Source organism: Schistocerca piceifrons, chromosome 2, assembly GCF_021461385.2.
Source record: "Schistocerca piceifrons isolate TAMUIC-IGC-003096 chromosome 2, iqSchPice1.1, whole genome shotgun sequence".
NCBI classification, from domain to species: Eukaryota; Metazoa; Arthropoda; class Insecta; order Orthoptera; family Acrididae; genus Schistocerca; species Schistocerca piceifrons.
This window is the reverse complement of record NC_060139.1, coordinates 416,366,204-416,388,599: the sequence shown is the minus strand read 5'-3', so window position 1 is coordinate 416,388,599 and position 22,396 is coordinate 416,366,204. Positions and strand designations below refer to the sequence as shown.

The 22,396-nt window shown below is 42.4% G+C and overlaps 1 protein-coding gene across 2 annotated transcripts in view; it reads right to left on the bottom strand.

Moving 5' to 3' along the window:
• The window catches only part of LOC124777170 (C-type mannose receptor 2-like), a 63,918-nt gene that overhangs the window by 12,103 nt on the left and 29,419 nt on the right, over positions 1–22,396 (bottom strand). For both annotated transcript variants that reach the window (XM_047252479.1, XM_047252480.1), the window contains exons 4-5: positions 16,266–16,517; positions 4,403–4,586 (exon numbers count right to left, since the gene is read on the bottom strand). In XM_047252479.1, coding sequence (XP_047108435.1) covers positions 4,403–4,586; positions 16,266–16,517 — 436 coding nt within the window. The remainder of the gene's footprint in view (positions 1–4,402; positions 4,587–16,265; positions 16,518–22,396) is intronic.

Genomic DNA, 22,396 nt, shown 5'->3' with positions numbered 1-22,396 from the left:
GAAAAACAGATACAGATAGAGAAGGGTTAAAACAATATTCTGTGAAATTTAAAGCAAACGTTTCAACAACAAGAGTTAAATATTGAGGAAAGGTTGCCTAGGATGACATAGTACACTAAAGGCGTGTCTCTTAACACGACAGGAGAGGAAATAGGAGGTAAAATAAGCAGAACGTACAGATAACATTCCTTCGGAAATTTTGAAATCATTAGTGGAAGTGACAACCAAACGGCCATTCAAGTTCGTTTGTAGATTATGACAGTGGAGGTACACTACCAGAGTTTCAGAAAATTATCATTCATATAATGATGAAGACAGTAATGACAGATGAATGGGTAACATATTACGAAATGGCCATAACAGCTCATACGTCAAAGATGCGGACAAGAGAGAAAGGAATTGAGGTTGTGTTACAGGAGGATCAGATGGTTTTAGCAAGGTAAGGCCACAAAAGAGGTGGTTCTTACGTTGAGTTCGACAATGGAAGGAAGACCTTAGGAAAATCAAACCACTTTTGTAGGCTTGTCGTTCTAAAAAAGTAGTCGACAATGTAATATGGTGCAAAATGTTCAAAATTCTTACGAAAATAAATAACAGGTAACAATAAGAACGGCAGGGCAAGAACGATGTGTTCAGATCAAAAAGAATTTACAACCGGAGTTCACCCGCCTATTTAATCTACACAGTGAAGAAGAAATGACGCAAAAAAAGAAAAGGTTCAAGACTGGGATTACAATTCAAGGTGGAAGGGTGTCGATGATAATATTCGCTGATGACATTCTTATCCTCAGCGAAACTGAACTGAATTACATTGCACATGTATTGAGGGTAAACCCAATAAAGGTGAAAGTAATGAGGAGCAGCTGATACAAGTTTAAAGATAACTTAACATCAAAACTGGCAACTAAGAAGCAGCCGAGTGAAGGAATTCTGCTACCTTAGAAGAAATGTAACACTGCAGAAGAAGCAATGAGGACATTAAAAGCCTACTAGCAAAGCTAGCCAAAGGTAGTCCATCAAGGACGGTCTTAATTTGAGGTGAAATCTCTGAGCAGGTAAGTTTGGACCACAACAGTGCATAATAGTGAAGCTCGGAATATGGGAAATCCTGGAAAGAAGAGAATTGAGGCGATAGAGATGCGGTGCTATAGAAGGACGTCGAGAACGACGTCGAGTGATAAGTCAAGGAATGAGGAGTTTCTCTGCACAGCCGGCGAGGAATAATTACATGGAGATCACTCACAAGAATGTGGGCAGTGTAAAACTGGACAGTGCGGAATTAATTACATGTTGTTAGAGGTAGCTGAAGAGGGTAGAAACTATAGAGGAAAACAGATATTTGGTTATATCCAACGTTAGCTGCAAGTGCTACTCTGAGAAGAAGAGGTTGGCGAAGTAGATGAAGTCGAAGCGGGTCGCCTCAAATCATTCCTAAGATTGTTCACCCACTGTTGGTTTGAACAATAGCCCACGTGAGCTGACAAGTGGAAGACATTATTTTGTGGGTCGTATAAGAATAAAATTTATGATTAGTTTTGATCTTTTGAACGAAAAGGCAGGGGGCCAAATTTTAAAAGTAATAACAGATGAATTGTCATGATATTTTAGCAAGGCTCACTAACGCCCATTCACATCTAGCACCCACACAATCGTATAATAACGCTCATTTTGTGCGAACAAAGAGATTTTTGGTGCAGAACGAACTTTAAGTTATAGGAGAATATCTAGAGGAAACCAGTGACCAACATAGGTCACTTCTGGTATATAAACAAGAATAAACGACGAAGACTAAACCTATTAGTACAGTTGTATATTCCACTCTAGAGTGATGCCTGACTTTGTACTTCCCATTCAGCCGCTGCTACCATCACGAATATGAAATCTGAATATCGCAACGCCTGCGTCATATTCATATTCACACCTACTTCTTTTCATATTTTTTGACCGTTGTTTTATGTAGATATTTTGCCTTTGGCGAAAAAATATTATGATTTGCGCGCAAGACGTTGAGGTATTTAGCGCCTGTGCTGCTACATGATGAAACGAGTGTAATTAAAAAGGTTTCAAGTTTCAAAATTAAACTGATATAAAAATAAAATACTTTATTCACAGGTATTTCGTGCAGATGTAACACACACACAAACACACACACACACACACACACACACACACACACACAGTGTTGCAGCTGATGAGTGTGGCTGGCTGATTACTACACAAAGTACGAGGGGCTTTCAATAAGTAATGCACACATCTCTTTCTCTGCCAAATTGGGTCGAAAAAGTGCGGAATTTTGTTGTGGGACGTCGCCTATAGTTTCGTGAAGTTCCGATAGGTATCGGCGCTATACGTATCCTTCGAAGTGGCGTCTCTTGCGCTGGTGCGTCCCAAGCGGAGAGATGTCATTGACTTTCTTTAGGCGGAAAACCAGAGCATCGCAGATATTCTTAGTGTATTGCAGAATATCCTCGGAGACCTGACAGTGAACAAAACCACTGTGAGTCGCTAGGCGGGGCGTCTGTAATCATCGCAACAGGTTCTCTCAAACCTGTGCGATCTCAAGCGTGCCGGCCTGCCTCACATCTGTGGCTCCTGCAATGTTGGAACGTGCGACACTTCCATTCGAGGGGGTCGACGGACCACAAACACCTCGCAGCACAACTGGCCGTCTCTGTTGATAGTGCAGACAATCTTTCAGGTGTTGGGGTACTCCAAGGTGTCTCCCCGTGGGTTCCTCGTCCACCCCACAGCCCTGATCTCGTACCATCCATCTGTTCGGCCCAAATAAGGATGCACTCTGCAGTAAGTAGTGCGTGGAATGAATGGGAGGTTATTGATGCAGCAAGACCAGTAGAGTTGTGCCACGCACAAGCCCTCTCAGTAAGGTGGTGTAAGGACGTCGCATTGTTGAAAAATCGTGTTTTGTAACCAAAAGAGAATAATATGATCTATTGGAATAAAACCGATCTAATTTCGGAATAATATGTGTCGCATTATTTACTGAACGCCCCTCGTGTGAGCCACACACTGTAGGACATAGTAAAACTTCCAACATAAGGCTTGATCGACCGGAACATGTGCATAATGCATTAGGAGGAGCGAGTTGACTAATATATCTACTGCGATTGGACAAAAATATGCAAACACCTGCTCGAGCATAATGCTGCTCCTAGCCAATCCAGGAGGTTGCACTGTTACAATTGGCCACGAACGAGATCTATACAATGTAAGAACGTTGCAAATATCAGTCGCGTTGAGAACAGTGTTCTGTGCAGTTCTGAGTGCGCTATGGCGGAGATAAGTGAATTCCGACGTGGGGAACTTGTTGGTGCTCATACAATAGATGCTTCCATAATCAAGATAGCCGTGGAAGTACCGTATCGAAGACTGAGACCGCATATAGAGAAAGCGGTGAAACGTTATCCGCCAAGTCACAATGCGGGCGAAAATGTGTGCTGAGTGATCGCGACGATCGTTGAAAAGGACTCTGAAGAATGAATAAGAGGCTGACAAATGCAAAAATCGCTGCAGAACTGAATTTTGCAATTCGTGAATCCTGTCAACACCAAAACAACGGGAAGGTACGTCCACAAGCGGAGAATCGGGGAGCGAACTGGAATTCCAAAACAACGCACTGGTGATGCAAATGCCAGTAGCACGAGAAAATTGTGCCGAAGCCATAAGACAAGGATTATCGAACAGTGGGAGAAAGTCATTTAGTCGAACGAATCTCGTTTCACGCTATTTCTGATTTCTGGTCCGGGTCAGGTCCCAAGAGTGAAACATGGCGGCGGTCCGATGATAATTTTGACAGCCATGTCGAAATATTCCATGGGCCCCATGACTACTCTTCAAGGTCGCATTGCTGTCGAGGATTTTAAATATGAGCATAGTGATTTGTTCTGGTCCATCCCGAGGTGCAACGTTTGTTCCCCAGTGTTTCATGACGATATGGCCCTTGTTCAGAAAGCTCGCATCGTGGTGGACTGGTTTTGTGAACACAAAGATGCAATGTCGTATCTCCCACGGCCAACAGAGTCAGCTTTTGTTGTGTACTTTGGATAGAAGCGTGTGTGATCGCCATCCATCTCCATCATCGTTACCTGGACGTGCAACTGTTTTGCAGGAAGTGTGCTATAACATTTCTTTGACAATCTTACAGTTCCTGTATTTATCCATGCTGACACCACTGGAAGTTGTTCGAAGGCCAAATGACTTCCTACACCGTACTGGTCTTGTTAATATGTTTTATTTTGGTGTTTCCACATCCACCAACTGAACATCATCTCTGTAGGCAGCAGATGATGGGATTAAACGTAATTAAGATGATTTTAACAATGTTACTTGTAGCGAAAGGCGGCACCATACGGAGTATGTGACGAGATGCAGATGAGCTACGTACTTGTACCCAGCAGGCAGCACAAAGGGGAGCGACCTGTGGCAGACGAAGGCGAACACCCAGTCACAGCGGTTGTCGTTGTAGAGGCCCTCGGCGTTGATGGTGACACACTGCTCGCCGAAGGGTCCGTTGTTGTCTGGCTGGCCGGGAGACCACTGGTGGTAGCCCAGCGAGTTTATAGGAGTTCCTGCAGTTTTACACCAAGTGCACGTGAGTCAGCGTTACTGTATAGGCTACTATTACATTATATGGCTGCAATAGGAAAATTTTTGTTATGAGTCCCTCTTATTGCCATTTCAGATCATCTGTACATAACCATAATTCAAAATGAATATACGTACCATTAGGTTCAGATATATTGGGTGCAATGCTGACCTACTTGACGGTACCTGCCGACTGAGTTTCAGCAAACGGTGTTCAATTTGTTGACGATCTTCTGTTAAAATGAGTCAGTGGTGCGGGTTAGAGAATAATTATTCTTTCTTCACGTATACAAGTTATTCGAGTTCCAATTAAATTTTAAAGTATCACTACCTTAAAGATAAAACAATCCGATTTATTTCCACGACCACCTTTTAATTCCGTAACTATAATCTACTCATGGCTCAACAGATTCACGGAAGAGACACATACAACTGGAGTCGTATTTAACGTACGTCTTCCTGTTGTAGAGTCTCGGCGCTTGTTTGTGCACATGTCTGTTCACTTCTATGTAAACCGAACTTTAACAGCTGACTGGCAATCATCACAGCTAAGATTCCGTAAGCGCAGAACGTGTGAAACTCAGATTGTTCCGTTATCTCCCGAGATGCAGACTGCTGTAGACAGAGCCAGGTTTCCATTGATTTTCTTGACTTCCGGAAATGCAATCCATCCTCGTCACTTAACAAACGAACTTTCTAGAAATAAGAATCCAGTACATCTTTCTTAATGGGAACGCGCCGCTAGAAGAGAACCTGCACCTGGAGTACCGTAGGGGAGTATGATCGGCTGTCTCAGAAAAGATTCTCCAGCTTGTGCTTATCTGCGTACGAATGTGGGCATAAATTAATTAGGAGCAGAGAATGAAAAGCTTGTCAATCCAAAACAGAGCTTTACTGTAAAATGAAAACAAAACAATAATCAAATTAAAGGTTGGTTATTCGAAAGTGTAGGTCTTTGGCACTTCTATGATTTCAAAGTCTCCTACTGCGTAACGTTCAGTACCGTGTTGATCCATTCCGTGATTTTTGAAGTTCTTTAATCCTCCTATCTACGTTTTCCCAAGGTGGTAGAGCGTTGCTGTTCGTGCGTGTACCAATCGTCCACAGGATCCCTGCTAGTGGAATGCATTGTGTGGAAAAGGAGAAGGTGGATGCTGGGAGGGTGGTGCGGAGGAAAGGGGGGAGGGTGTCATGCACACATGCAAAGATTTGACGAAAGCAAGACCGTACTGAGAAAGAGTGAAAACTTTGTCATTGTGGAATCTGTTTTGGTCGAAGATTGTAAAATTAACTACGTTTGCACAAGTCTGTCTTCTGTAACATTTACGCTAGGAATAAATGGACTATATATATCAACGTCCGTTTATACGCGTTGTTACATTTACGCAAGTATATATATAACTGTTGGACAGGAGCCTTGTAAGCCAACTTCCTCGTAAGCGAGTTATGTCTTAGGAATCTTTCTGTGTCTTTCTGGCGTCTCTCTTCTCTAAGGCTTTATTTAAGTAGACAGTCTTCTAAATTCAACGTTATAGATGTTTGAGGGCAGTACATTATCCCAGTGACTGCTTATAAATGGCGATACTATATATATATATATATATATATATAAAGCCTTAGAGAAGAGAGATGCCAGACAGACATACAAAGATTCCTACGACGTAACTCGCTTACGAGGATGGTAGCTTACAAGGCTCCCGTCCAACAGTTTCGTGTGTGTTGTTTGTCAGTTTGTGACCAATAGAAAGTCGAATTAACGGCAGAAACTGAAATGATTAAAAGTAGAGTTACGCGCTTCATCAAGGGTTTATTTAGTTACTGCGAGAGCTTCTCTAAACTCAACGAACTGCAAAGCCGTCACCCAACAACGAAAAGGGCTTTGTGCAGCATAGCGGGCTTAGTCTCAGATTCCAAGAACCACCTTCTAATTGGAGCCGAGAAACGTTTTACGTACTGTAAGTTACATCCTGAGTGGCCACGAACGTAGAACTAAAGATATTCGAACACATACAGCGTCGTACAGTCAGTATGCATCATTTACGAGTGAAACGGAAAGGGGGAATATAATTTCGTACATGAGATACTGTAGAGGCTGGATAGTAACGGAGTTATCCACTTGCGGCGGAAATATCAGTATCAACTTCGAAAGAGGGTTGTTATTTAACCCACGACATTTGCCTGTAGTTCGGCAGGCAGAAAGTTTTCGCTACCAACTCTCCACCACTTGTTGGTCATGAAACTTCTGATAAAACTTTCTTCGAACATCTGTGTCGAGCGCTATCCGACCAGCGTGTTAGCCACTTCGCTCACCTATGCAGATGACATGATCATACAACTCAATAACGAATACAGTTAGGAATACAAAATCTGTAGGCAGTGGGCACCGACGTGCAACAGAAAAGCGGATCATTTTACCACTATTCCCCCGCAGCGTCGTAGTGACACCAGGACCTGAGAAAGGTGGCACTTTTACGATAGAGGACACAATCCGTCTGAGAAAGACAGACCACCTACTGTAGCCAGAACTGTCACACTGACTACAACGCTCATTTCCTGAACACGGTGCTGACTGGCTCTGTATATGTTTCAAACACCTCACCATTTATTCATAGTGTTGAAGTACGTTACGTTCGTTGAATTAATTTGACTAAATTGGTATAGAGATTTCAGATGTTTGATATGTGTTATATTTTTCTAATGGCTCCGATATTTGTTTTCTCCAGACTGTACACACAAATGCACTTTAGAAGTAACCTCTATTTATGAGAAACGTTTATGACTGCCTTCTCACTGACGAATATAAAGGGAAAAGAAGGGCAACTCAAACTTAAGTTTTAACAGCACACCTGTGTTTTTAAGCCTACTGCGAATGTATGGGGGTTGTTTGGAAAGTAAGTGCGATCGGTCGCGAGATAAAAACCACAGTGAAAATAATATAAAAAAAATTCGCAGTAGCTAGCCACACCTTCCAGATACCTCTCTAAATATTCACCGCTCCGACTTAGGCGTTTGTCATGGCGTTGTACAAACTTTCCAGTACCATTTTCACAGAAAGCAGCTCCATGTGCCTTTCGCTAATTCTCTATGCTGATCTGCCTTTCGTTGTTTGTGCCAAAATGTTGTCTTAGTAGCCAGCAGTTGATATGAGCAGAGAGGAACAACAGAGGGAGCCAATAAGGGCTGTAGTGTGAGTGATCAAACACTTCCCATCGAAAACGCTGCAGGAGCTTTTTCATTGCTCCTGCAGAATGCGGCTGAAAATTGTCCCGAAGAAAGAAACGCATGTCAATCATGTTACGTGGGCTGCATAGCTTCGGGCGAAATTTCTCACCAGATCCAAATACTTGGCGGGAGACACTGTTGTTTTCGGCATTTCTGGCGATTACATTGCGCTCTGAAGCGGAAAAAGCGACGTGAAGCGATCGATAGGCACACTAAAGACACTTCCCAACACATCTGTTTAAAGTTCTGTTGGATTTTCACAGTGGTTTCCAAAAAATGGTTCAAATGGCTCTGAGCACTACGGGACTTAGCTTCTGAGGTCATCAGTCCCCTAGAACTTAGAACTACTTAAACCTAACTAACCTAAGGACATCACACACATCCATGCCAGAGGCAGGATTCGAACCGGCGGCCGTAGGGGTCTCGCGGTTCCAGACTGTAGCGCCTAGAACTGCTCGGCCACTCTGGCCGGCAGTGGTTTCCATTTCTCACCTAATCGGACCTTGTTTTCCGAATATGCCTCGTATATGACGCAGAGAAAATGATGTCTGATGGTTGACATTCTGTTTCTTACTCAGGAATGTTATTATCAGCTACTGTTGAGGTAACGGGTATCTGTAAAATATGGTACTTTAAGGAATGCACTTACTTGAATCCTTGAATAGTTTTTAAATACTTCAGAAAGGAAGTAAAATACAGATGTGAATTATACTGGTAGTTTCAGAGGGTAACCAATCACTTTACACCTACAGACGAATATTACGACGTCCAATATGTGTCTCTCGTTGAGAGAGACAGTTGGGTCACCCAACAGATGATGGTCAACGGAAATTTAAATAACCATATAATGTAGTGGCGAGCGGCTTTTTTATGTACTCTCATGTGTTATAACCGCATATGTACTACAGAAGCTACGCCTCGCATGAGTTTGTACCACTTGTTGAAGAGACCGCAACAACAACTTCCACAAATTCATTAATGTCTGCAAGGCTTAGTGACCAACAATAATGACCGATTATAAGAAACACCGCTCCATGAATAGTCCCCTGAGAAAAGAGTTGTAACTAACAAGAAGATCACGCGGCAGTTTTCTTTGTAATTTCGTATAGTTATGGTATGTGGAATTCAGAATCAAAATATACCCCTCTAAAGCAGTTCGATGCAACTCATAAAATTTATCCATAAAATCGTGTTTGAAATTTTCCAACCTCTTTAATATGCTAAAATAAGACAAAGTTTTCGATGAGCAGTGTAGCTGTTTGGCAGAGTGCTCGCTCACTTTGTGGGGGACCTGAGTTCGATTGAAGGTGTAATGAAATTTTTAAACAAACGTGCATGTTCTACGAGCATTTCCGTGAAGCAAAGAATACGTAAATCGTACAAGACTAGTAATCATTAGAACCAGTTTCGTTTCGGTCATTATTTTCTTCGTTCTTTTTCGTTCAGTTAGAATACCTGCATCGAAATACTTGGGAGAGATACGTTTCAGTTCTGAAGTTCACATCCCATAAATACAAAAATTACAAAAATCCTACTGAGCCTGAGACGGCAATAAAATTCCCCCTACTTTTAACATTAGTCTAACGTAAGGAGTACGGTATGTGATGCTAGTGGACGTTTTAGCTAAATGACACTGAAATGACTAACAGCAGCATATACTACGCTCATTCTGCCGAGGTGAAACAGTCATACGCCAAACTGTGAATGTCCCTTAAGTGGGATCCTGAAATGGGGTAAACATGCTTAGAAACCAGCAGTGCGGTTGTGGTCTTCCCCTAAGTATTCTCGGTTATATGCTCTATACAAGCTTCGCAATGAGAGCGTAAGTTGTAGAAGTGTTAATTAGTTTTGATAAGTTACACACAACATAGCTCTCGTGTGATTTTTATTGGGCCTTTCATCAGAATCAAGAGGAATTTACAACACTCGTCATCCGCTTTGACCAGTAACGTGAGGGTAACGGCTGATGTGATGTTTCTTTCTGCATATTTTGAATTTATTGCGTTATTGTTTGTCATATTTCCGTTGGTTTCGAGAAAAAATGTTTTTATAATCTCTGTTGTGCATGAGACACATAATATTCTCTTCTATTTTAGCGGGAATTCTAATTAGTCATCTATTTATCGGTCTTCCTCTACGATACACATTTTCAGTTTTTGAATTCTTATTGTTTATCTTGGTCTGCACTAAAGCTATAGAAACATTTTTATTGCTAAACTGTATTCATCCATTTCCCGTAAAAGATTATCTTGCTAATTACTGATAGAGCATATTACATGAAACTCAGAAATAAATATCTGTCTTCCAGATGCAGTAATCAAAACTGACTCATTTAAGCCTTAAAAGATGGCCAAGTATACGACGAAGCCAAGATTTTTTTTTTTTTTTTTGCTTGCCTATGACATGTTCACTGTGTCACAGATCAGAGCGTACGACTAGTATCGCCATTAACATTTTATGCGACAATTTTCTACCTCGTATACTTTGGGGGATCTATTGTAATGAAATTTCAACAAATGATGCAACAGATGGCTATTGAATTGTTTGTTTAGAGATGTTCTTTTCTTGTCTGTTAGCACAGGTGTTTAATTGAAAGTTGTGGGATTACATCATGTGTTTATACCAAAGTATACTACCTACGTAACGTAACGTGTCTGTATTTGGATGAGAAGATTGACAGCTGAGAATAGGAGGGGCAATGTACTCGTCACTGTCTGTGTGCGTGGTATGAGCGATCTACCAGAGGCTGTTACGTTCCTTGTTGCATGCTTTCACCTGTCGCTTATTTGAAGGGGTTTTCGGTCTCGACGTTTCAAAAAATAGTTTTCTTTTCGAGTTTTTGACTTCTTTCAGTCTTAAGAAGGTAAAATTCATAAGATTTTGTCGGGGAATTATTATTTGTACCTGAAAATCGTGTTTCAATGGAAGTGCGCAAATGCCGATACCTGAAAATCATGTTTCAATGCCAGCGCGCATACGCCCACCTAAGCCGCTCTAGGCGACTGAGTCTATCGACATTTCTTTGTCTGTAAAGCTCTTTCTAACGTTCTACGTCGAATGAAATATCTATATAGGTGCTTTACGTGCCAACCAGAAGTATCAAGTCTATACTTTCGGGAAAAAAACTGATGAAAGAAGCGATTATGGCAACACTACGTCACGTCACGGCAAATGATAATTCGCAATACGATTACTTTTCTGAAAGTTGGTGCAAACAAAAACAAGTTAAGATGAACGGGACACTGAATACTTCTGATCATATGAAGTAATGGAGCAATGAGTTCATTAATTGGGACTTACGCTCCGAAACACATGTTTTCGAGTGTAAAAGTATCCAAATTGCTGACAATCGGGCGAGCGTAATTTTTAACAACAGATGAAAGGATGTCCTGTGTTTTAAGAGAAAATCGTTCTGATACGTCTAACAGTGGAATAAACGCATCGGTACTGTTTTTGCAAAGATTGTGAGGTAGATAACTCTCAGAGTTTCTAATATGGACCAAAACAAGGAAAAAATCTAATAAACATGGGCTCTAAAATACATGCCTTAACAGCTGTGAACACTTATTCATCTTTGATACTGCGAACCTCATGTCTTGTATGGCAAGTTCATTGGTTTCCATATTTTTGGAAGAAATAGTAAGGACCAAAACAAGCACAACATGTATAGTAAATAGACGCTATAAAAGGCAAGCTTTAAGAGCAATTGGGACTTGCTCTGTAGTAGAGATGCGTTCCATAGGGTTTGCTTAAACTTTTGAGTTCTTTATTTAAATACCGCCATCCACAATCTTTACTGCTATATAAGGAAACTCATATATTTCACTGTCGTAGAAAAAAAAAATGGCTCAAATGGCTCTGAGCACTATGGGACTCAACAGCTGAGGTCATTAGTCCCCTAGAACTTAGAACTAGTTAAACCTAACTAATCTAAGGACATCACACACATCCATGCCCAAGGCAGGATTCGAACCTGCGACCGTAGCGGTCTCGCGGTTCCAGACTGCAGCGCCAGAACCGCGCGGCCACTTCGGCCGGCAAAAAAAAAAAAAAAAAAAAAAAAAAAAAAAGCAGATGAATCTCTAGCTTTTGCTTGATGATGTCAACATTTTGCTGGAGCAAAGTAACCGTATGATGGTGACGCCGATTCAAGGTAAAAGTAGGTTTTTGTGTAGAATTAAGCTTGATGCTTGTAGGGACGCGGGAGCGACAGTTTCAAACGGGACGCTGGTCTCTTGCGCCATGAGACATCAGTGGGTCCCGTGGCGGGACAGAGCAGCTAGCAGCTGCCGAACTAGCCTTTCGCGCAAGCGCCACTCCGGCCCTCTTTGCAAGATTCCAGATTCCTGATGCTGTCATTATATCTACATGATGTTCTAGCAAGAGCGTGCAAAAATTCAACAGGACTTACAGGATGCTTAACTGAACAATTTGAGATAGGGAACGTGGTGTCGGAGAAGCCAGGTTAAGGAGACAATAGGAATAAAATAACATTACTGTCTACTTTTTTATTTCTTATTTACAGTTAATTGCAAGAAGCGTGACTGTCAAAATGCAAGTACCATTTGTACTATGTCTTACAAAATGTGCTGAAACTGACGCCAGTCAACCTCAGCGCAAGCATGACATCGGCGAATAAGATGGTGACATACCCTGACAAATATCCCTGGTGTGTTTCGAATCACATTACAGGCAGCTACAATTCTGGCAAGTAAATCCATCTCCGTACCCAATCGTGTATCATACACTTGTCTTCCCCTAAGGAAATAATCAAGGGGATTCAGTCAGGTGACCTGGCAGGACACAGAACACGACCTCCCCTTCCAATCCAGCGACCAGGAAATACAGCACTGCGATGGTTGTGGACATCCACACGGAAGTGAGGCGGTGCACCGTCATGCTGTACCCCATCCTCTCCAACACCAAGCGTACGTTCTCCAACAGCTCAGGTAGGTTTACCTTGCACGAGCCTCAAGTACCGGTGGCCATTCAGACGGCCAGGTAGAAGAAGGATACAGCCCAATGAGATAGTCACCTACAGTGGCGACCCAGATATTCTCAGCGAAACGTACTTCATGGTGTGACTCTAGTAGAGCCTGAGGGTTTTCCTCATCTCACACATGGCTATTCCTGCTGTTCTAAATACCATGACAATCGAATGAGGCCTCGTCAGTAAACAACACCGTTTGGAGAAAATCTGGTCTATCTGGTTGGAACAACCACTGACAATGCCACAAGTGGTGCACACTCAGTCACAAGCATTTCATGGACTCGTTGCGGGTGATACGGGTCTAATGGTTCGTGGACTACTTGCCATACGATGGTACGTGCCACACCCATTGCACGCGCAATACGACGAGTCCTGGTATTGGGGTCCGTTGCAGCACGTTTCAACACCTGCTCTTTAAAATAGAGTTGTAATTAGGCTGTTTAGGTTCTTATGTCCGTAACGCCACGTAGCGCTCTGTATGAAAATCACTGTACTGTGTGCCGTCTGTGGCTGGTTGGACTCATTGTTGGAATATTCGCTTGTGTAGCGTTGGGCAGATGGATGTGAACAGCGCGTGGCGTTGGGCAGTTGGAGGTGATCCGCCAGCACTGGTGGGTGCAGGGCCACTCTTTTGTGGGGATTATTAAAAGTCAGATTGCGTTGAGCTAAAAAAAATATTATGTGTCAGTTTTGTGATGATAAGAATAAGTGAAGAGAGAATTGTCTGAGTACGTCCAGTTTTGCTCAGCTGTTTGAAAATCAAATAACGTAAGAGGTTTACCAGCACAGTCATTCTTAATTTTTCTAATGGGACGTTTTAGAGTGTCCGATGGTGCTTAGGTTGCCGGATCCTTGTTTCTTCTGCCACAGAACCAGTCTTGCCGTCCGCAATGGCCGAGCGGTTCTAGGCGCTTCAGTCTAGAACCGCGAGACCGCTACGGTCGCAGGTTCGAATCCTGCCTCGAGCATGGATGTGTGTGATGTCCTTAGGTTAGTTAGGTGTAAGTAGTTCTAAGTTGTAGGGGACTGATGACCTCAGATGTGAAGTACCATAGTGCTCAGAGCCATTTGAACCATTATTCCAACCAGTCTTCCGCAATCGAGGGAAATATACACTCGTCGTGGCGGATGATGCCTGTTAGGATATTTTTCCGTGTACATCTTTCCAGCAGCGAGAGCATTGCAACGTACTTCCCGATACACAAGGTGCGTGTCAGTGAGTTCAGTGCAGCTATACCGGTACCCGCTCCATCGTATTGTACTGTACGTTCTGAATAGTACTGAGTAGTGAATGGATCTGAAGTGGTTTCATAGCACGTTCTGTCACAGAACAATGTAAATACATTACAAAACAGCCACATTGTGGACAATTAACGTACGTCTACATTTAATTCTACACGGATACTCTGCAAATCACATTTAAATGCCTGGCGGAGGGTTCATAGAACCACCTTCACAATTCTCTATTATTCCAATCTCGCACAGAGCGCGGAAAGAATGTACACCTATATCTTTCGGTACGAGCTCTGATTTCCCTTATTTTATCTTGGTGATAGTTCCTCCCTATGTAGGTCGGTGTCAACAAAATATTTTCCCATTCGGAGGAGAAAGTTGGTGATTGCAATTTCGTGAGAAGATTCCGTCGCAACGACTAACGCCTTTCTTTTAATGATGTCCAGCCCAAATCCTGTATCATTTCTGTGACACTATCTCCCATATTTCGCGATAATACACAACGTGCTGCCTTTGTTTGAACTTTTTCGATGTATTCCGTCAGTCCTGTCTGGTAAGGATCCCACACCGCGCAACAGTATTCTGAAAGAGGACGGACGAGATTAGTGTAGGCAGTCTTCTTAGTATGTCTGTTACATTTTCTGTGTCCTGCCAATGAAACACAGTCTTTGGTTAGCCTTCACCAAGCCTTCCACACAACATTTTGTGTGTGTTGCTTCCAATTTAAGTTGTTCGTAATTGTAATACCTAGGTATTTACTTGAATTTACGGCTTTGAGATTAGACTGATATATCGTGTAACCGAAGTTTAACGAGTTCCGTGTAGCACTCGTGTGGATGACCTCACACTTCTCGTTATTTTGGGCCAACTGCCACTTTTCGCACCATTCCGATATTTCTTCTAAACCGTTTTTCAATTTGTTTTGTCTTCTGATGACTTTATTAGTCGACAAACGACAGCGTCATCTGCAAACAACCGAAGACGGCTACTCGGATTGTCTCCAAAATCGTTAATAGAGATAAGGAACAGCAAAGGGCCTATAACAATACCTTGGGGAACGCCAGAAATCACTTCTGTTTTTCTCTATGACTTTCCGTCACTTACTACGAACTGTGACCCCTCTGACAGGAAATCAGATATCCAGTCACATAACTGAGACGATATTCCATAAGCACGCAGTTTCAGTACGGGCCGCTTTTGTGGTATAGTTTCAAAAAAAGTCTTCCGGAAATCCAGAAATTCGGAATCGATCTGAAACCCCTTGTCAATAGCACTCAACACTTCATGTGAATAAAGAGCTAGTTGTGTTTCTCAGGAACGATGTTTTCTAAACCCGTGCTGACTGTGTGTCAATAGGCAGTTTTCTTCGAGGTAATTCATGATGTTCGAACGCAATATGTGATCTATGATCCTGCGGCATATCGACGTTAAGGATATGGGCCTGTAATTTAGTGGATTACTTCTACCACCTTTCTTGAATATTGGTGTGACCTGTGCAACTTTTCAGTCTTTGGGAACCTGTATCATGACTTTCTGGTAATAAGGTTCGTGCAATTTTTTTTCCTTGCACGAAATAAGGAATGTAAATGTGGATAAACAGGTTAGTACGTGTAAACTGGTTCTCATGTTAGTTGTAAATAAGTTGGAAAACAGTAATCGTAGACAAAGCGGTAGACAGGTTATTTGCGCCGACCGGGTTGGCCGAGCGGTTGTAGGCGCTTCACTCCGGAACCGAGCGACCGCTACGGTCGCAGGTTCGAATCCTGCCTCGGACATGGATGTGTGTGATGTCCTTAGGTTGTTAGGATTAAGTACTAGGGGACTGATGACCTCAGAAGTTAAGTCCCATGGTGCTAAGAGCTATTTGAACAGGTCATTACCATATCTCAAGCTGGCTTCTCTGGCCCCAGGTTCTGTACCCCAAATTGCTCAGTGGAGAAATCTCTATGTCCTTTCACATTTTTGCACGTTCTAACGGAAACACACTGTATGTATGCAGAATACCGTACCAGCCCCGGAAATCAGTGATTTCAACTCCTGATGACAGTGGAAGACAGCTGTTGGAAGCACGATTGGTTTATTTAAAACAACGCCGCCTGTAAGGCGAGCAGATTTTATTGTAACTAGCATATTCAGTGATAAGAAAAGTTTTCCTGCGATGAAAGTGGATACAAGCGAGTTAATAAGCTTGAATGTTGATCGTAGAGCTGAAAATTACCTCTAATGGACTTGAACGTGCCAGTCTTTCGTAAGTCGTTGATGCCGACGAAGGCTTCCTTCACGGCGGGGTTCCTGCGCACGATGTCGGCTATGGCGCGCGCCTCGGCTGCGGACCCGGGCACCGCCAGCTCGGCGCCGTCCTGCCGGCACCTGGCGAGCGCCTGCTCGTAGCTGCGGCCCGTCCGGAACAGCTTGTAGAGGCCGGCGCCGGGCACGTGCTCGTACCCGCGCGGCACGCGGCCCCGTATTTCTGTGGACAGTCACAATGGCTCTGAGCACTATGCGCCTTAACTTCTGAGGTCATCAGTCGCCTAGAACTTAGAACTTATTACATCTAACCAACCTAAGGACATCACACACATCCATCCCCGAGGCAGGATTCGAACCTGCGACCGTAGCGGTCGCTCGGATCCAGACTGCAGCGCCTAGAACCGTACGGTTCGCCGGCCGGCTCTGTGGAGAGTAGCTGTACGCTAACTGCACCGTGGAAGCGACAGGCACCCTGAATCACCCAACATTGAGGGGGGTGTCATAGATTTGGGATGAAATATACAGGCAATTAAGAGGCAAATAGGTGTGCTCGATGATCGATATATTGTCTCAAACTGTTTATAAGCCAAACTTCAACTCACAATACGAGCATGAAAGAAGACTAATGTAGGCATAGCTCAAAATATGAAACACACACTACTGGCTATTAAAATTGCTACACCACGAAGATGACGTGCTACAGACGTGAAATTTAACCGACAGGAAGAAGATGCTGTAATATGCAAATCATTAACTTTTCAGAGCATTCACACAAGGTTGGCGCCGTTGGTGACACCTACAACGTGCTGACATGAGGAAAGTTTCCAACCGATTTCTCATACCCAAACAGCAGTTGACCGGCGTTGCCTGGTGAAACGTTGTTGTGAAGCCTCGTGTAAGCAGGAGAAATGCGTACCATCACGTTTCCGACTTTGGTTAAGGTCGCATTGAAGCCTAGCTAGATTGCGGTTTATCGTATAGTGAAATTGCTGCTCGCGTTGGTCGAGATCCAATGGGTTCAGGAGAGTAATACGCCGTGCTCGATCCCAACGGCCTCTTATCACTAGCAGTCGAGATGACAGGCATCTTACCCGCACGGCTGTAACGGATCGTGCACCCACGCCTCGATCCCTCACTCAACAGACGGGGACGCTTGCAAGACGACAACCATCTGCACGAACCCTTCGACGACATTTGCAGCAGCATGGACTATCAGCTCGGACACCATGGCTGCGGTTACCCTTGACGCTGCATGGCACACAGGAGCGCCTGTGAGGGTGTACTCAACGACGAACCTGGAAGCACGAATGGCAAAACGTCATTCTTTTTGGATGAATCCAGGTTCTGTGTACACCATCATGATGGTCGAATCCGTGTTTGGCGAAATCGCGGTGAACGCACATTGGAAGCGTGTATTCGTCATCGCCATACTGGTGTATCACCCGGCGTGATGCTATGGGGTGCCATTGGTTACACGTCTCGGTCACCTCTTGTTCGCATTGACGGCACTTTGAACAGTGGACGTTACATTTCAGATGTATTACGACCCGTGGCTCTACCCTCCGTTTGATCCCTGTGAAACCCTACATTTCAGCAGGATAATGCACGACCGCATGTTGCAGGTCCTTTACGGGCCTTTCTGGGTACACACAATGTTACACTGCTGTCCTGGCCAGCACATTGTCCAGATCTCTTACCATTTGAAAACGTCTGGTCAATGGTGGCCGAGCAAATGGCTCGTCACAATACGCCAGTCACTACTCTTGATGAACTGTGGTATCGTGTTGAAGCTGAATGGGCAGCTGTACCTGTACACGCCATCCTATCTCTGTTTGACTCAATGCCCAGGCGTATCAAGGCCGTTATTACGACCAGAGGTGGTTGTTCTCGGTACTGAATTCTCACGATCTATGCACCCAAACTGGGTGAAAATGTAGTCACATGTCAGTTCTAGTACAATATATTTCTCTCCAATGAATACCCGTTTATCATTTGTTCTTGGTGTAGTTATTTTAATGGCCAGTAGTGTATTCGCCTAAGACCTCAGTAAAAGGACTTGTTATGAATGCAGTTGAGCCCACGTTCAGGTTTGTTTCAAATCTGAATTTACTGAAGAAGCGTCTCCACGAAAACGACAGTGCGAGTGAAAGCCTAAAAATACAGGGTGTTTCAAAAAGAATATACGTATCAGGAAGTACTGCTTTCTCCAATCTATCGACTGCTGCGCTTCGACTCGCCTATTGGAGAAACGAATACAATCTAGTTTATATTGATAGTTGCCAGATGTCAGTTGTCTTCAGTTTTGCTTGGTAACCTTATATGTTTAACATGGCTACTCCACAGCAGAAATAAATTTGTGTTCTCGAGTTTGCGAAGTGCAATTCCGTGATTACAGTGCAAAGACGTTTCAGGTTGAGGTACCAAATTGATCCTCCGAATGGGTCGGACATTCTTGTATGGTATCGAAAGTTTTTAGATGAGGGATGTGTATGTAAAGGAAACAGTGATGGTCGCCCTAGTGTTCCTGAAGAAAATATTGCACGAATTCAAACTGCTTTCGAAAGTAGTCCTTCAAAATCAACTCCTCGTGCCGTCAGGAGTTACAACTGTCTACCACAACAATTTGGCGTGTTTTGAGATGTCGGTTGGTTATGAAGCAGTACAAGTTATAGCTGTTAAAAGCTCTGCGTCCTGATGACAAACGCAAAAGTGTGGTAATTTGTAACGAGATCCTTGATGCTATTAACGAAACTTTCGCACAGCGCATCGTGTTCAGTGATGAAACAACTTTCCATTTTAGTGGTCAGGTAAACAAACAAAATGTTCGAATTTGGAGCCTACAGAATGCACATGCATCCATTGAGCCTGTACGAGATTCGCCCAAAGTCAATGGGTTTCTTGCGATATCCAGCATCTGCTTACGGCCCATTCTTCGTTGATGGAAACACGGTTAACGGTCACCTGTATCTCTCTGTGTTACGAAACTAGTTGTTTCCGAGGCTGCACGAAGACAACATTTTTCTGCAAGACGGGGCACTGCCTCACCGGAGACGCCAATTGCGTGAATATCTGAATGAAACTCTACCAAACCGTTGGATTGGTCATCAAGGAGCTGGCGACTTAGCATGTCTGAGCTGGGCTCCACGGTCACTAATTTGACGCCATCTGACTTCTTCCTGTGGGGTTTCGTTAAAGATAACGTTTATGTATCATCAGTCACACAGAAAATGGAAGAGTTGAAGAACCGGATCCGTACTGCCATAACATCAGTGACGAAGGACATGCTAGTCCGAGTATGGGAGAAATTTGAATATCGATGTGATATTGTTCGGTCGCTGATGGAGGACATATTGAACATCAGAGGTTCGTCAATACGCGAGTAAAGTTTCATATTCTTATATTTTAAAGTTTAATAAATACATACATTCCAAATACGTATATTCTTTTTGAAACACCCTGTATAATTTTGATCAGACGGAAAAAAAATCATTCTGTAGATTTAATGATCTAAAAATATCTGTTTATTATGCAGTTTTATATTTCAGTGAGAGTAATACGGCCAGGGTTAAACTGCTGAACAGAGCTTATGTAAGTCCAGGTTTGTGTACTGCAGAAGGATTTTACATATTCTATCAGAGTGAATTCAACGAAGCTAAAGGAGCATTGTCTGACCTACAAATAGAGGCATATGAGGCAGAGAAGAATAGCCTGGAGAATGAGGAGATTCTGTGAAGAGAACTTTAAAATACGTATACGCCTGTTACATGTTCGAACTATATAAACTAAATCATTAAACTACGTTTCCTCGGTCTAAATTTTTTTCCATTATTAGAAGCTTTTTATCAAAATATGTATGTGTTTTCTGTTCAAAACATATGCTGTCTCCCTGGAACTAAAAGCTATACTATCCTTAAATTAAATTCTGATTGACGTTAGCAAAAAAATTTAATTGTGATCGTACAAAGTTCAAAACTTTTTAATAATACAATTTTCATCGTAAATAAATCATTGTAGTTCAGTGATCCCATAATAATTTCGGGATCCGACGATAGAATTTTCACATCAATTGCAATTTCCGTTATAGCTTTTTATAAAAAGGAAATAAAATCAATGTTTGTGGCAGAATCCCAATCCTACTTCTTTTACTATATTTTCACAAAAAATACGGCTTCTTTGCTTTGCACATACAGAACTTCAGATCTATATCCTAACTGTGACTGTAAAATTTTTTTAATAAACGTTTTGTTTTCGGTAGTGAAGGTACTACTTGGTCAGAATCGGCCAGACTCCAATAAGATATTCAAGTAACATGCCACAGTTATAAGGCAACAGATAAATAATGATTTGTGATGAGAGCTGTTAAATGTCATGCAAGCTATGAAGCAAATAAAATTTAATTCTGGCACGTGCTTGTCTAATGACTCGTGAAAGCACACTACTGCAGGAAATAAGTCTTTATGGCGGTCAATTTCAGCAATACAAAACTACTTGATGAACATTAACTGTTTTCTGTTCTGTTTTAGTATTCTCTATGAAATAATAAATGGTATTTCAGTGCAGTTGAAATTCAATTGATTGGCAAATGCTGTTACCGAGTAGTCAATGAAATTCTTCGCTCTCTTTGTATTAATTGTTTACATTACGTAACCTTCAACAGTCTGTCATTTCTTATTTTAAATATAAATGAGTTATTTCGAAAAGGAAGTTCCATTTTTACTTTTTCACTAGTTTTAATCTTGGTTCTACTTTCGTATCACTAAATCATATTCTCCTACATAAACATTGAGGTACAACATTCTCAGCGTCTTTCCCTGTCACTGTATGATTCGAGAAAGACGTCAGAGGAAACATACTTTGGGATGATGTAGCCTCGTTGGTTCTGCGATACAATAATGAACCGCCGCTGCTCCAACACGAAACGGACAATCTTGGGAATTGTGTGTCTGCAATGTTTAATACCGACAACCAACAAACTAATAATCAGCGTCACAGTGTTTTGTGCTGGGATTCCACAGTCTGCGATATGCTGAAAATCTTAACAATACAGGGTGGATGCTAGGATGCGAATTTGATGCAGAAGACAGTCAGTGCAGTTAGAACTACAAGATCATTCCAAATTTATTTTATAAGAGCGTGCACATTTATTTTACTCCATCCCCACAACACGACTCTAGGTAAATGGCCCTGTCAGCCGGTCAGCTTTTGTCTGATTAAAGTTGTGTAGATGACTTCAGATATTAGTCTCTCATTAATACTGTCCTGAAGAACAAATCAAAATTCGATACACTAAAGCATCTAATTAACAGTTCACAGTTCTTATCAGAAATTCGCACTTAATAAAGCTGTTCAAACCCGTAATTCAATTTCGAATTTATCACATCAGTAACTCACACTTACATAGTAATGCTATTCCACAGCCTTCACGTCGCCTTCATATAACCAAGTTCAACTAAAAGTGTCCAAGTTCAAATCCGCCACTAAATGTCTGACGATCGAATTAAAATGTCCACATATCGCACGTCCTATAGCCGAGAAAGCAACATTTAAGAACAAAATTTTCTGAATTGTGACAATTTTGCACAGATAAAACGTATTCTTAACAGGGCCGTCGTAATACCTCACAAACAGGATAACATTTTCAAATCACATCATAATTACCACTTCGACAATATTTACACGTGTGAAAACAGATTATAATTTTACAGTTTGTAAGAAGGCATACCCTAACAAGGAAAGACAAATTTTACAGAATAAAATGGGGTAATGTGTATACGAAACAATGCATATACGTTAGTAAAAGAAAAAAATATCCTTTCTACACTGCATTTAAACCTCTCCTATCAAATGATGAACTGCAGGAGAATGTAGTTGCTATAGCATCGATAAATGGTGTCTTTATGATAACAAAAAGAAAAGAAAGGAATGGTTGAGCCCAGACAAAGCAGCACCTTCCCATTCAAAGACATTTGCGCATCCACAGAAGACAATGTTTTGCATCTGGCGGAACAGCGACGATGTCGCGTACTACGAATTGGTTCCCCCAAGTGTAACCATCACTGCCGACATTTACTATCGACAAATGAACGTCTTGCAGGCGCA